The sequence below is a fragment of the Helianthus annuus genome, chromosome 1, assembly GCF_002127325.2.
Source record: "Helianthus annuus cultivar XRQ/B chromosome 1, HanXRQr2.0-SUNRISE, whole genome shotgun sequence".
Classification (NCBI taxonomy): Eukaryota; Viridiplantae; Streptophyta; class Magnoliopsida; order Asterales; family Asteraceae; genus Helianthus; species Helianthus annuus.
In genome coordinates, this window is record NC_035433.2 from 35,299,436 (window position 1) to 35,313,320 (window position 13,885).

Genomic DNA, 13,885 nt, shown 5'->3' on the forward strand with positions numbered 1-13,885 from the left:
AAGAAAACCATTTTCTATAGAACTGGGCATTGGTCGGGCCCCGCGAACGAGATAGGGCCAGCCTATGCGGCCCGCGACCTAAGATCAGTTCAGCAAAGTTTTGATATTTTACACATTTGGTCCCTGCATGCATTTAAGGCCATTTTTGACTCGTTTAAGCCCCGTTAAGCCATTTTCAAGGCTCTACAATGATGAAAAAGTATAGGAAATGTGAAATATGCTTGAAAACATCTCGGATGTCGGTTCGTTTGGTCGTACGGTCACGTTGTTCGGTTAATTACGACGAAACACGAACGGACGTGAAAAACGATCCAAATTGTGCGACGAATGAAATTTTTGCATTCCAAACAGTAAAATAAAATATTTTAATAATTTTTGGATGTCCGGATATCTTCAGAACATAAGATATGCGCGTAAATGCAAACTTATGCACTTTTTGACGCTTTTAGTCCCTATTGATCAAATAAGTTTATTTTAGCATACCGAACCCCTCAAAGCCTATTTCTAAGCTATGTAAAGGATACTTAGGGTATGTTTAGCTTATGATCAAGTTCCGGAATGTTCCTTACTGTACGAATCGGCAGACTTTCGCAGTTTATCGCAAATAATCCTTGCGATTGAATAAACTTGTTTTTTCCATACCAAACCCTTCAAAACTTATTTCTAAGTTATGTAAAGGTTATTTAAGGTATGTTAAGCATATTTTGAGGTTCCAGAGTGTTTTTCGCGTTAAACTAACTACATTTATGCATCAGTTGTTGTATAACTTTCGAGAAAGCGATTTAGAGTTTGAAATCGAACAAGGATTTAAATGAGAGATTGTCAAACATAAATAAACAAATATAGGGAACAAAATACATTGTTTCTATGATAATTGAACAGTTCAGAGTTTGTATAATGATTACACAAGCACAGGTGTCACACTCGCCGACATTAAACCCTAATAACCCGCAACATCACGAGATTTCGCCCTATCCACCTCTCTCTCTCTCTCTCTCTCTCTCTTTCTCTCTCTCGAAACCTTAATAACCTACAACATCGCCGCTAGATCCTTGAAACCCTATCGCCGCCAGAGTTGTTGAATATTTGAGGGTTAGGGTTTCATTCGAAGACGAAGACCAAGTTGATGGTGGTCGGGTCGGGTGTGGGTGGTGCAATGGTTGTCGGATTTGTGATCCAGATTTGGGGGTGTCTGATGGTGGTTACAGACGGTGGTTGTCAGATTTGAGCTAAATTTGGTGGTGTTTAGTAGTGGTTGTCGGTTTTGGATATGTCAGCTAGATTAGGTGGTGGCTAGTGGTGGTGAGAGGCGATGGTTTCGGTGGTTAGAGGCGGTGTTTTTTTTTGAACGGCAGTGGCGGTGGTTTTATTTCCAGAGGATTTAAAGCGGGTTGAGGGGGGGAGTGTGAGTTGAGAGAGAGAGGGAGGGGGTGAGGGTAAATATTAAAGCTTTGTTCTAAATTTTAATTTATTTAAATTGGTAAAAAGCCTAAACTACTCTTCTGTGATAGGATTTAACTAAAAATTTTAACCAAGTTAGTAGTAAAGGACGTAGGGTGTAATGGGTTTTACAAAAAAAAGGAGTGTGACTGTATTTATTGATCTTAAAGGCTATCTATTGCAGTCTAATACAAACATAAAGAACAAAAAGTGTAATTTACCCTATATTTTACGTAGGCCATGAATCACCGCGTATTTTTCTTGGGCCCCACTGATGATGGATTAGTTATGTTATTTTTAGGCCACGCAATGGACTAAAACACTTAAAAAATGTGTTTTTCTAAAACGCAATGGCCAGAAAACACATAAAAATGTCTTATTTCTAAGACGCAATGGCCTAAAAACACAAAAGAAAGTGTTCTTTCTAAAACGCAATAGACTGAAAACACTTCAAAATGTGTTTTTCTAAAACGCAATGGACCAAAAACACATAAAAATGTCTTTTTTTCTAAAACGCAATGACCTAAAAACACAAAAGAAAGTGTTCTCTCTAAAACGCATTGAACCAGGGTATTTTTTGTCTGTAAATTGTCTGAACCAGGAAGTAGGAGATCAAAAACTGTCTACGAAATGAGGCAATTTCTAGAACAACAAATTTTCTGATGCAGTTTTATTAAAGCAATTTAATCAAAAAAAAAAAAAAAAATTTCTAATGCAGCTCGACCCCAGCCAGGGGCTTTGCCCCTTGGACCCCGCCAGGGGCGCTGCCCCCGGACCCCGCCAAGATTACTTTGTAAAACGCAATGACTCAATTCAAAAACCCAGATCGTAAAAATGCAATTCAAAAATTTCTTACATAGATCGAAGCCGATTTCTTCACCGATTGACTTAATTTGAATGTTAGAAACAGTTATCAGCGATCGAATCGAATGAATCGAGTGATTCGCTTCAAAATCACAGGAAAAAAATGAGATATTGTATGAAATTAAACTGGGTTTTCTTCAAAAAAGTTGAAGAACATGTTGATTGGGTGTTTGAATCATTGATTGGTGACGAAAATCGCACTATAATATAGTGATTATTGAGATAAAAAGTAAAGAAAATGTTGAAGATGGTGGATTTTGAAAATGATGGGTTTTGAAGTTACAGAGAGAAGAAGAAGGGAGAAGATTGAGTAAAATTGACTAAAATACCCTTTTTTTTTATTTTAAATTTTGCCACATGTCATAATTATATTTTGTTTTCTATCCTTCTTAGCCAAAATAAACTTCCTATTGATGCTCACCCTATATATATGTATATATAACATTTGCATATTTCATTGTCGACAAATTGACCAATCATACATACTTTTTATTCGTGTATATTCGTTGCAATATCTATTAGACTTTCGTAGATATGATTGTTGCATTTCATGGATGCTGTAATTGAATATCCTTGAAATTTAAAAGTAATAACACAACCATGCACCATGCCGCGTGTGGTATCCCTCTTCTCTCTTTTCTGCCTATATATAATTACACACCCTTTGGCCTTTACATAGCAAGCATTCGCAGCATCTTTCTATTTCTCTCTGTCTTTGAACAAGGTAGGTCATCAATCACGGTTTTTGTTACCAAAAAATAATTTCTGGCATATCATAATATTAATCTGTATATTGTGTGCCTATTTATAGTTGGATTTGTGCTGTACTGTACAGGATGCAAGAGGTTAATGATCCTCATATGGACCTTGAAATGCAGTTGCCGTTATCACCCCCTGCTGAGAATTATGGTGGTGGTTCCAGTGCAAGACAAATAATGCGGACAGCCATACTAGTTATCCAGTCTGTACACATGTTTCATGCGGTATCTTCATCCAGAAGGGTTGATAGCAGTCCTGAGGATGACCAAAATGTTAAATCATCATTCCCACTCTAATATATAATACATATGCTTCCACTGTGAGCGAACTCAGATGTTTTTTAGAGTTTGTTGGTGTGGCATGCGAAGAGACTTGGCTTAAGTTTGTTTGCCACCCAAGCGAACTTGCCAAGTTGGTCTGCCACACTCACAAACTCTAAAAAGACAACCTGTCATGAGTTAGCTCATAGAGGTAGCAAACTCTTCAGAGATGCAAGAAGTTCCAAATTATGGATAGAATTACTTACCTCAATCCTAAACCACCTACTAGTCAAAAAAATTATATAGTTACTTACGTGCATAGCATAATCGATGTATCACAATTAATATGTACTGGTCATGTACGACCACACTATATATCTGAGCATCCGTAACATCTATTATATTGTGTACAGGCTAAAAATGAAGACATTGAAGAGGGCATTGTTGAATGTGTCAACTCAGATCAAACTGCCCCATTGCTGGAGACAGTAGATGATACTAAGCATTCAAAGAAGCTGATGAGAAGACTTATCCATGTTCTACATTCAATCCTAGCCTTTAAAGCACATGAAGAAGTAAGATTATGTTTCCAGTAAACTACTAATTTCCTTTTCCCTACTAATGTATTTTTTTTTTTTTTTTGTAACCAGCCCTTCGCACTTCTACGTGATTTATGGAATTTCTTGTAAAACTAGACAATTAGCTATAGAAGTGAATTTATGTAAATCTAACAAATTCTGATTTGGCAAGAAGGGTAGTCAATTCACTAATGTCTCTCGCACAAGGAACGAATTCACCAAACAATTTTTTTAACGGCGAATACACCCCCCCTAAATATACTGCTACAATCCACCTAACAGCCACTTCATGGGGCTAACCGGCGTCACGATACTCGAGATAAAAACACCTGGTGCTACTTAGCCAAGAGACAATTGGAGCAAATTCACCAAACACTAAATATTTTTTTTTTTCTTTTTACTTTGAAATACTTTATTTAAAATAGAATTTTTCTTTTTTAAATTTGTAAGATTTAATATTTTTTTAGTTCTATATTCACAATTGTGTTTGATTTTCTTTTTATCTGCATTCTGATATAAATCAAAATAAAGTAATTTTTATGTTAACTAGACCCTAAAAATACCTAATTTTAAAACAATTTGGTTTTCAATAAAATACCTAAGTTATTAAAGTTAAATAATTTACATTATTAGAGAAAAACAGACTTACATGTAATAAACAAACTGAAAAAGAAAAGGAAAAAGTAAAAAAAAATGTGGTAATCTTGCATTTTGGAATCGAATAATATTTTTTTAAATTTAATTTTTTTAGTTCATTTTATTCAATATATTTCACCAAAAAAAACTTTTCAACTTACATCAAAAGAGTATAGTACATTGAAAATTTCTTTTCAGTTTTTTGTTCTAGTTTTCTATTCAATTTATAACTTTCTTTGATAACTTTTAATATTTAATTTACATTGTTCTCTGATAACTTTTATTTAATTTACATTTAAATTTAATTTACACGCATTTGAAATTTAATTGAAAACCAAATCCTATTCAATGTAATTTATATTTTGATCTGGTGAATAAATGACTCTTAAACCCGTTAATATCACGGTTATAGCCTATAACTCTCATACAATTGTTGGGGTTCAAGCTTCAATTACACAAAAACAAAACCTCACTAACAGAGATATGTTTTATTGCTTGAACATATCAATTCCTTCATGCTCAAAACCTTCATTTACATACAAACTCATGCAACGTACATAAAGGAAAACAATTTACCTACTAGGACCACTACTACAATTAAAACATCAACAATAATCCATGTTCTCTTTAAACAGTTAAAGACATGTGAATAATTAACTAAACTACTGCAACCCATTTGACCTATGAAGTTCCATTTCTAATACCCAATGACCCTTTTAGAACCCGTCAAGATTAACCCTATAGTTACCACCTAGTAATACAAAAAAAAAATCTGCTAATCAAATATGTTATGGAAATTATAGAACATTCATATGTTTATTTTGACAACATCCAGAAATTGTTGAAGTAAGTGATGGTAATATGTAAGTATTCGTTAAACGACCATTAATTCAATAACTGCTAATCAACTGCAGAGCAATCCAAGCAAAGCCATAAATACCATCTCAACGATTGTACGCCAGAAGAACTTGTTAGCCTTTCGAGAATTCGGAGACTTAGGTAGGGTTAAATATGCACTACGTACAGATTTGGAAAATGGAATCTCTGAAAACGAAGCTCAAAATCGTAGCCGACGACAGACCTTCTTCCTAAGTCTGGCTCCTACACACTCATTCTTCCATTTGGTATGTGAAGAAGTCAAGATGAAAACAATTCTCCTCCTTTTAGCGGGTGTAGCCCTTTCAACTGTATTGCGGATCAACCAAGTAGGTCTAAAGTATGCTTGTTATGATGGGGTAGTTGTACTCATCGCAATTGTTCTTATGGTTTTCTTTGCTTCGTTCCGCAAGTACTGGCAAGAACAAAGGGCCCAAAAGAAGTTACAAAATCACCAACACCTAGAAAGGGGAGCGGGAAAAGTTCATGTTAGAAGGGGAGGTGAACCTAAAGTTATTTGTGAATCAGAGCTAGTATGGGGTGATATTTTGTTAATAAAAAAGGGGGATGAAGTCCCATGTGATGGTTTGTTTGTAGGTGGTGAACCACTAGAACTTGACTATGGGAGTGAATCATGTACAGTTAATCAACATAACCCATTTTTATCATTTGGTGAAAGAGTGGTAAAAGGGGAGGCTCGAATGGTAGTTACATCACCATATTTGGAAACAGAATGGAGTGAGATGATGAGCAAAGACAGTGGACCTCCAAAGAGGAGGTTCGAATTAGAAATCCAACTCGACAAGTTGAACCTTCGCATGCACGATATTCAGATGGTTATCAGTATTCTCATCATCCTTGTGTTAATATTCCGCTATATGGCAGGACATATAGATGACGAGAATGCTTCCAGACCAGAATCAATGGCTGAACCAACTGCGATGACAAGTTTTACAAATACCTTCAAAAAGATCATTAAAGAATCTACATACACAACCAAAGTTCTAACAAAATTACTATGTGTATCACTGGTTAGTCTAACTGAGGGGGTGCCATTTGTTGTTTCACTTGCAATTGTTTACTGGAATGACAAAACTTTATATGGGAAAGGCATGGAACAAGATCCACATGGTATTGCAAAGATGGCACATGTTACACGAATTTGTACCGACACTCTTATCACTGAAGATGTGATGGAGGTTGAAAAGGTCTTTATTGGAGGAGAAACTATCGGTAGGTCGACCGCACTATCTCCTGATGTTATTGAAGTACTATGTGATGGGACTGGCACATTGAATAAAATATCTTTTCCGCGGGTGAAAGATATGTTTAGATTTGGAAGGGAAAAAGGATGGAGAGCTATAGATACAAAGGGTGCAAAGTCGTTTGATGAGCCTTGTGGTGTTTTGATGAGGCAGAATAAAGAAAATGAAGAGTTAGTGTGGCATTTTAATGGGCCAGTGAATGAAATCCTAAATATGTGCAAACACTACTATGATATTAAAGGGCACAAAGCACGCTTTGATGATGAAATGAAACAAAAATTTGTCCAAGCTAATCAGGACAATCAGCATAAACACAAATTAATAACAATTGCATTAGCATGCAAGCCTGTGTGTTCCCAAACAGAAGATGTGGAAGACTTGATCTTAATAGCTTTGCTAGGCCTGAAAACCAAGAACAAGGAAGACACAAATGCACAAGTCAGGGCATTAAGAGAACGTGGGATCAAAACTGTGATTGTCTCAAGTAAAAAGATGTCGGTTTTGCAAGACATTGCTCGCAAATGTGAAGTTGTTGCCAATGGTGAATCGGAATCTTTGGTCATGATTACAGGTAAAGATTTCAGGAACTACACGGATAAGGAGAGACTTGAAAAAGTAGACAACATCCGTGTTCTCGGTGAGGCCCTTTCATCTGATAAGCTACTCCTTGTAGAGACTATGATGGAAAAAGGTAAAGTGGTGGCTTTTTTGGGACATAGAACAGATGAGGCCCCTGCATTAAAAAGAGCACATATAGGGATAGCTATGGGAACATGGAGCTCTAATCAGGCAATAGAAAATAGTGACATAATCATGGACGGGAGTTTTGCCGACTTAATCAACATGGTTGATTATGGAAAATGCATCTATTATAATGTGCAAAGCTTTCTCCAGATTGTTTTGAACACCACCATTAGCTGCATTTTGATAGGCTTTATCGAGACGGCAGCTTTCGGTGATGCTTCTCTAACAACCTTTCAGTTGGCATTCGTTAATTTAGCAGTGGCTATTCTTGGTGGTTTAGCATTGCTAACAAAGGCATCAACATATAAACCGCTGAGTTTGGTTCCAGTTAGTTGTAAACAGTCAGTGATAACTGCAGAAATGGCCAGGAACATACTATTCCAGGTTTCGTATCAGGCTATCTGTTCAGTCATTATTCAACTTAAAGGGTCTGCTCTCATGGGTCCAACTCAGGATATAAAAGCCGTGATTTCTAGCATCCTTATTTTCTGTCAGTTCTTTAATCTTTTCAATGCCAGAGAGCTACAAAAGATGAACTTTTTTAGAGGTATTCATCGGCATAAAGAGTTTTGGATTGCTACAGCTATGTTTATAGTTTCACATGCTGCTTTTGTCATGGTTCAAGATATCTTTGGTTATGGGACAAGATTGGAATGGAAGCTACTGGTTGGTTGTGTTCTACTTGGTGCGGTATCATGGCTTGTTGATTGGCTTGGAAAATGTGTCTCGTTGTTTGCCAAGATACTTCACAATAGACTACGTCGAGGTGAGTTTCTCTTTGTCTTTCTACATGTGTGATATCTTTATACTTTTGTGTAAAATCTATTAACTCAAATATACAAACAATATATTTATTATAGGAATTATATTTTAAATTATTGTTTTTGCAGGATGAATCTTTGGAATTTAAAGATTGATGTAGTTTAAAGTGTAGAAGATGGATGATCAAGGGCTGCTTTCCAACTCCAATGAGATGGACGGTACGTTACGTACAGTGACAATCCTGATCAAGAAAAGAAATAGAAGATAAATACAGTTACTTTAAAGATGAACATTATCCAAGAATTTGAATTCTCATAAGTTATAATTTTATTTGGTTAATTTACTTAGTTTTTTTTAATTGTATAAGTTATTTCTTTCTCTTCTAAAGTTGGTCTTTATATTTTCCAATGTACATGGTTTTATTAATTATGTAATTCAATAAACAGAAAAGAGTCGGTAGCAAGGGTTTTGCTCCAAAAATCTTGTGTTCTTGTTGTTCGTAATTATGATTGATTTGCTTCATGGATGGCTGTTGTGTAATTCTTGTTTCTCACTAAAATAACAGTGTTCTACTGGCAAACAAGAGTTTTTCATCTGTGATTGAGTTCTTGTGTAGAACGATTAGTGGTATATGGTGGTTCTGGTTATCTGTAATTTTATAGACTTTGAGTTTACAGTGTTCTTAGTTTCAAGCTTTATGAATAACCAATATTTTAGATATTGTCTTAGTCTGGTTTCTGCCTGTGTATGTTTGTGCCTTTCCACTTGTTATGTTATGCTTTTTTAGCCATTTTCAACCTAATCCAGTTAATTAGTTATAATAATATAAGTTTTGTTGGACAAATCGTATAACCAAGTTAAGTTCCTTCAAATAAAACTATGTTTAATACATATATTTGGTTTTTAATTTGGTAACTCTCTTTGATAGCATTATGACTCTGTTAAGTTTACTTTCAGTTTAAAGTATTTTGAAAACACGCAATCTTAATCTGATCATAATTTAGAAAGTTCAACAAGAACAAGTATGAATTTCTGTATGAAAAGGCACACTGAAAAAAACCAATGACCTCCCATATATAGGTAGGGAACCGTGACATGTAAATTGTAATGACATAACTCCTTATGAAAGATTGTGTTAATTGGCGGTTAAAACGGTTGGCCGCTATTCGGTCACCACCAATAGTAACTTTAGTTACTTACGATGATTGACATGTCAGCACTAACTCCCTTAATAATAATCACCCAAATTGTTCCTAATAGCCAAAGTGACTGTTGCCGTAGTTACTACTAACATCACTAGTCTCGAACGTGTGGATGTTCATTGGTGCTGCCGCTCGAAGTTACTACTGATAGAATAATCCCCACTAATAATCTACCACTGATAAACAGTTCCCACTAATGCACCAAGCAACTAGAATAGAGTCAAGTTTCATAAGCTTCTTAACATGGTAATCGAATTTTCGATTGCCATGGACGCCACTCGACATCCCCACCAAAGGGCTGTTGCTCTTCAACACTTAGTTAAGGTTGTGACATGGCTTAAAGTCAGTCTTGCGGACCAACCCGAGGATCCTGTCGGATTTTGTTATTAGCATGGTATGCAGAGCTTGCTTCTCCAACGATATATTCTCCACACACCATAATTTTTTTATAGAATTATTAACCTTAAATCACCATGACTGACTTTGAGCCATGTCACCGGGTTGTTTGCCACGAAAACACATGTGTACTTAAAATTCCATAACCTCATTTTAAACTTGTGGTCCTTACATCTCTCCCTTGCAAGGATATTTTAAGTTGAACACCGAATAACAGAAAAATGCCAAGACAAGCTTATCATATCTACACATGAGTTATCAAGGCCACGATATATATTAACAACAACATTTGCAGAATTGGTGTTCTAGTATAGCGTAGTACTGATAAAATATAGCACTTCAAAATTAACATGTAATGGAAACAAATGCAAAAAGAAAAAAACATATATATTGAAGAGAAAAGAGAGTGTGGAAGCGTGTACCTCATAGTAGAGATGCAATTCTTGATCATCAGGAAGTCTAAAGCCTCCAAAACTTAATATATGCAATGAGTGCAATAAAGCCTTAATTGGTGGTGTCAATGACCCATCAAAGTCTTTCTGGCGTGTCGTGTACAATATGAACTAGTTGACCCAAGTCAACCAAGCAATTGAATGGTTCAAACAAGATGTGACATGAACTTACAGCTATCCCCACATATAGTACAATATGAACAAGTTGACCAAGTCAACCAAGCATATAGTACATAAGTCCACATATTTATATTAGAAATGTCAGCAACCCCAAGGAAATTAAAGAAGATCCATGCCGACAACTTTCATGAATAAGCATTGAACTTAGGTAGCGTTCGTTTCATGGAATGGAATGGAATGGAATTGGGAAGCTTTTCTTTGTAAAATTGATCTTGGTTTGGGGAGGAAGGAATTTGAAATCCAATGAATTTCTTTAATGAATGAAATTTGTGACTATTTCAACATTCCATTCCATTCCTTCATTAGAGTGAAGGATTTCTAAGGAATGTTGAAATAGTCACAAATTTCATTGATTTAAAGAAATTCATGGGATTTCAAATTCCTCCCTCCCCCAACCAAGATCAATTTTACAAAGAAAAACTTCCTAATTCCATTCCATTCCATTCCATGAAACGAACGCTACCTTAGGACATTATATGTAAGGCCCACGTTTTAGTTACCTTCCATTAAAAGATACACCTCTTCAAATAAGGATTTCAATTAATATTGTTATGAAAATCTGACCAGCCACAACACCCTTCAATGAAATTGCTATGAAATCCCTTTGTTGTTACAGGCCACAATCACACAAAAGAAAAACTCATAAACCAGGAGAGAATTAATTTACTGCTTAATCTCATGCCATTAATTTAGGGATGAGCAAAATGGACCCGGTACCGGTACCGAACCGGTACCGGTACCGAATTTACCGAACCGGGTACCTTTTCGGTACCGACTTTTAACATTTTCAGTACCGGTTCGGTATGGTACCAGTTCGGTACCGGTATTTACCGGTTTTTACCCTCAAATACCGGTACCGTACCGGTACCGTACCGGTACCGAACCGTACCGAACCGGGTATATTCGGTACCGGTACCGGTACCCACTTTTGAGGATTTTCGGTACCGGTTCTTTCGGTACCGGACGGTACCGAGCTCATCCCTACATTAATTAATTAGTTGAAATCAAAGGCCACACTTACAATTAAGATTTACAGGATTAAATAGGGAAAATAAACTTGCACCTAAAGATAAGGGGAAAACAACTTACCCCCTAACCTATTATTTTTTTTTTTTTTTTTGAAAGATAAACTTCATTAAAACACGTCAAACCTCAAACTGACACAGCCACAACCAACAAACGAGAATTACATAATTACAAATTTACACCACTCATCCCAAGAAATCCTCTCTGATTTCGACCTGCTATTTAACCACAAAAAACCCAAAGACTTTATAATTTCACCTCGTTTCTAGATCTCCATATACTCCAGCATGCTACTCTAATTATACCTTTGACAGCTTCTTTCTTCCCACCTTTAATCCCAATATGCTCATGAAACTCAAGCAAGTCCTTAACCAAAAAAGCCAAGATATTAGGAATCGAGCACCAGTTGCTAACAAACTGCCAAATAACCGCAACTGTATAACAAGATGTGAACAAATGCTCCGCTGATTCATCTTCCTCTCCACACATAATACACCTCGAGTCATGCACTTCGATATTCTTTCTTTTAAGCGCGTCGATAGTAGCGATTCTTCCCAATGCTCGCCTCCAAATGAACACATTACATTTAATTGGCAACCACCTACACCACTCGATGACATACGGAACCGTGACGTTACAGCCTTTGTCTAGAAGATTTTTAATCCCTCCCACGCTGAAATCCTTATCTGCAGCCCCAATCCACTGCCATTAATCACGACCCCCATTCAACTCGAAACTGTAAAGAATACTGCACAACCTTACCATGTCGTTAACTTCCTCACCGGCCATAACCGGTCTCCTCCATTGCCAAGTATATCTCGGCCCTTCACTGCCAACCGTAACACGATCACAAACTTTGCAACTTTTGTTAGCTTCAATACCAAACAATGTAGGGAACTTGTATTTCAATGGTCCATTATCAAGCCACGGATCCAGCCAAAACGATATGTCATCCCCATTTCCGACCTCACCTTTGAAAAAGTTCCTTAAGGGAACGTCATCGATCTTCGTTTTAGATAACACGCTAAAAATGTTATTCACTCAACAAACAAACTAACCCATGAGCCATTAAATTAGTAATGATGGCCCATTCTAACCCATTACTGACCCGTTGATACCAATCCGTAGCTCTGACCCCGACAACCAGACTTTGACCCTACCTATCAAGATTAACACAACATTTAATCCCTTAATCTTCATCTCAGTTATGGCTACTTGCTCCTTTCTTGCTTGCGTTCGTTCTGGTTTTTCTTCCTATAATTCTTGTTAAACTTTTTGCTTTCTTGCTTTATTCAAATATTTCTTGCTTTCTTTGAATCTTCTTGTTTGCTAATCTTGTTCTTCCTCTTACTCTTCCATTCTTGCTATCTTTTCTTGCATCTTGATATTCTTGTTTTTATCGGTTCACAATAAAGATCCGACTCGAATCTTGCTCTTGCTCATGCTTCTTGCTCTTGTGGTTCTCTTGCTCATCCGTTTTTTTTGGCATCCCCATACCACATCCTCTCGGTATTATGTTTTCGTCGATTCAACCCACTGGTACACCACTTACCGATCACCACTTAAAAAACAATCGATACCTTCTTTGATCATTGTCTTCTAGATCTTCTCAATTGCTTATTGTGCTGCTGCTTACTGATCTCCTTCTTATTGTTTCTCTCGTATTCAAGGATCAAGATCAAGAGGTGTGTGGTTGCTTGCTTTTTTCACCTGCTTACTTGCTTGATTTAATCTTTTATTCTTCACTTGCGCTTACATGCTATCTTTTATCATCCTCTCGGTATTATGCTTTCGCCGATTCATCCCACTAGTATGCCGCTTAGCGATCACCACTTAAAAAAATAGTCGATACCTTCTTTAAGCGTTGTCTTCTAGATCTTCTCAGTTGCTTATTGTGTTGCTGCTTGCTGATCTCCTTCTTATTGTTTCTCTCGTATTCGGGGATCAAGATCTAGAAGTGTGTGGTTGCTTACTTCTTACACCTACTTACTTGCTTGATGTAATATTTTATTCTTCACTTGTGCTTGCATGCTATCTTTCATTTTCCATGAGGACCAGTAGCCATCTTGCTATTGCTTTGTGATGTGCGTAAAATACAACATATAAATTATATCAAATACTGTAGGATCATTTTCGGACCCGGACGAGTCGTTCAGAAGAGTTTATGCTCAAAACGAAAGGCGGAAACAGTCGTTTTGAGGTCAATTCAGCAAGAATATCACTTTAACTGTTGATTTTATTGATTTGATGACAATTTACAGCAAAACGACACTTCGGCAGCAATTCGTTGCACAAACCGGAACTGTTACACTAATTTCGCTTGAAGAGGTATTTATAGGCCCCTGATTCCGTTTGAATGAGTTCCAAGCAGAATTAAGATTCCAAGCAGAACTTAATTCCGCGCGGAATTACAACAAGACAATTTCAAACGGAATTAACTTGTTC

The 13,885-nt window shown here is 36.6% G+C and overlaps 2 protein-coding genes and 1 long non-coding RNA gene across 3 annotated transcripts; 1 reads left to right on the forward strand and 2 right to left on the reverse strand.

Moving 5' to 3' along the window:
* Nucleotides 1-2,737: 2,737 nt before the first annotated feature.
* Nucleotides 2,738-10,356, reverse strand: LOC118492423. The gene is made up of 2 exons (XR_004893636.1): nt 10,205-10,356; nt 2,738-3,318 (listed from the first exon to the last, which is right to left on the reverse strand). It is a non-coding gene; the product is annotated as an uncharacterized LOC118492423 (long non-coding RNA).
* LOC110945007 (calcium-transporting ATPase 12, plasma membrane-type-like) lies at nt 3,111-8,555 on the forward strand. Its single transcript, XM_022186649.2, has 4 exons — nt 3,111-3,335; nt 3,737-3,898; nt 5,452-8,188; nt 8,313-8,555. Exons 1-4 carry the CDS (start codon nt 3,141-3,143, stop codon nt 8,315-8,317), a joined length of 3,099 nt encoding a protein of 1,032 aa, XP_022042341.2. The 5' UTR covers nt 3,111-3,140; the 3' UTR covers nt 8,318-8,555.
* Nucleotides 10,357-11,686: 1,330 nt separating the features above from the next.
* Nucleotides 11,687-12,640, reverse strand: LOC118489106. Its single transcript, XM_035986724.1, has 3 exons — nt 12,549-12,640; nt 12,203-12,464; nt 11,687-12,142 (listed from the first exon to the last, which is right to left on the reverse strand). The coding sequence occupies exons 1-3, from the start codon at nt 12,638-12,640 to the stop codon at nt 11,687-11,689; spliced, it is 810 nt and encodes a 269-aa protein (XP_035842617.1).
* Nucleotides 12,641-13,885: the final 1,245 nt, after the last annotated feature.